This window comes from Cariama cristata, unplaced genomic scaffold, assembly GCF_000690535.1.
Source record: "Cariama cristata isolate BGI_N322 unplaced genomic scaffold, ASM69053v1 scaffold28121, whole genome shotgun sequence".
In the NCBI taxonomy this organism is placed as follows: domain Eukaryota; kingdom Metazoa; phylum Chordata; class Aves; order Cariamiformes; family Cariamidae; genus Cariama; species Cariama cristata.
In genome coordinates this window covers 10,947-11,440 of record NW_009597994.1, presented here as the reverse complement: position 1 = coordinate 11,440, position 494 = coordinate 10,947, and the positions used below count along the sequence as shown (strand labels likewise).

At 45.1% G+C, this 494-nt stretch overlaps 1 protein-coding gene across 1 annotated transcript in view; it reads left to right on the top strand.

Moving 5' to 3' along the window:
- The first annotated feature begins 270 nt into the window (after nucleotides 1–270).
- LOC104168511 (carboxymethylenebutenolidase homolog) overlaps nucleotides 271–494 on the top strand; it is a 4,508-nt gene continuing 4,284 nt past the window's right edge. Inside the window, exon 1 of the mRNA XM_009709124.1 lies at nucleotides 271–453. Coding sequence (XP_009707426.1) covers nucleotides 271–453 — 183 coding nt within the window. The remainder of the gene's footprint in view (nucleotides 454–494) is intronic.

The following is a 494-nucleotide window of genomic DNA, read 5'->3' as shown; positions in this document are numbered from 1 at the left end:
ACAAGTATGCTGTCAATGTCACTGTTTTTTTCACAGACATGATCAAACATAGTAAAAAAAAATGAGAAAAAAAATACTCACAACATGCTTAGACCAAACTGATCCAGTCATTTCACCATGATCATTAAGATACATATGGTGTGCCTGAGGAGGGAGAGAGCCAAAGGCATTTAATAAGTGAATGATGATTGCAGTTTCCCAGGGATCCCATTGCTTCCCTGTGGGCTGGGCTTGGGAGAACACACAGCAGCATCTGTGAGTGACCTAGTGATGGCAGCCTCCAGAGTCCCCGCTTGTTTCCTTCTGGAGGAGGAGATGGTATTGTCCACTAGTGATTGCACCATCACAACTCTGCTGCTGGTCATCCAACACATTTCAGACGATATCATCCTGAGCCAGGGTTTGGGCACCCCCGTGATGCAGGAACTCTTCAGTACTGAGCGGACTCTTACTGTACTTCCCTTTTTCCAGTTACCAAATGATGATCACAGTAA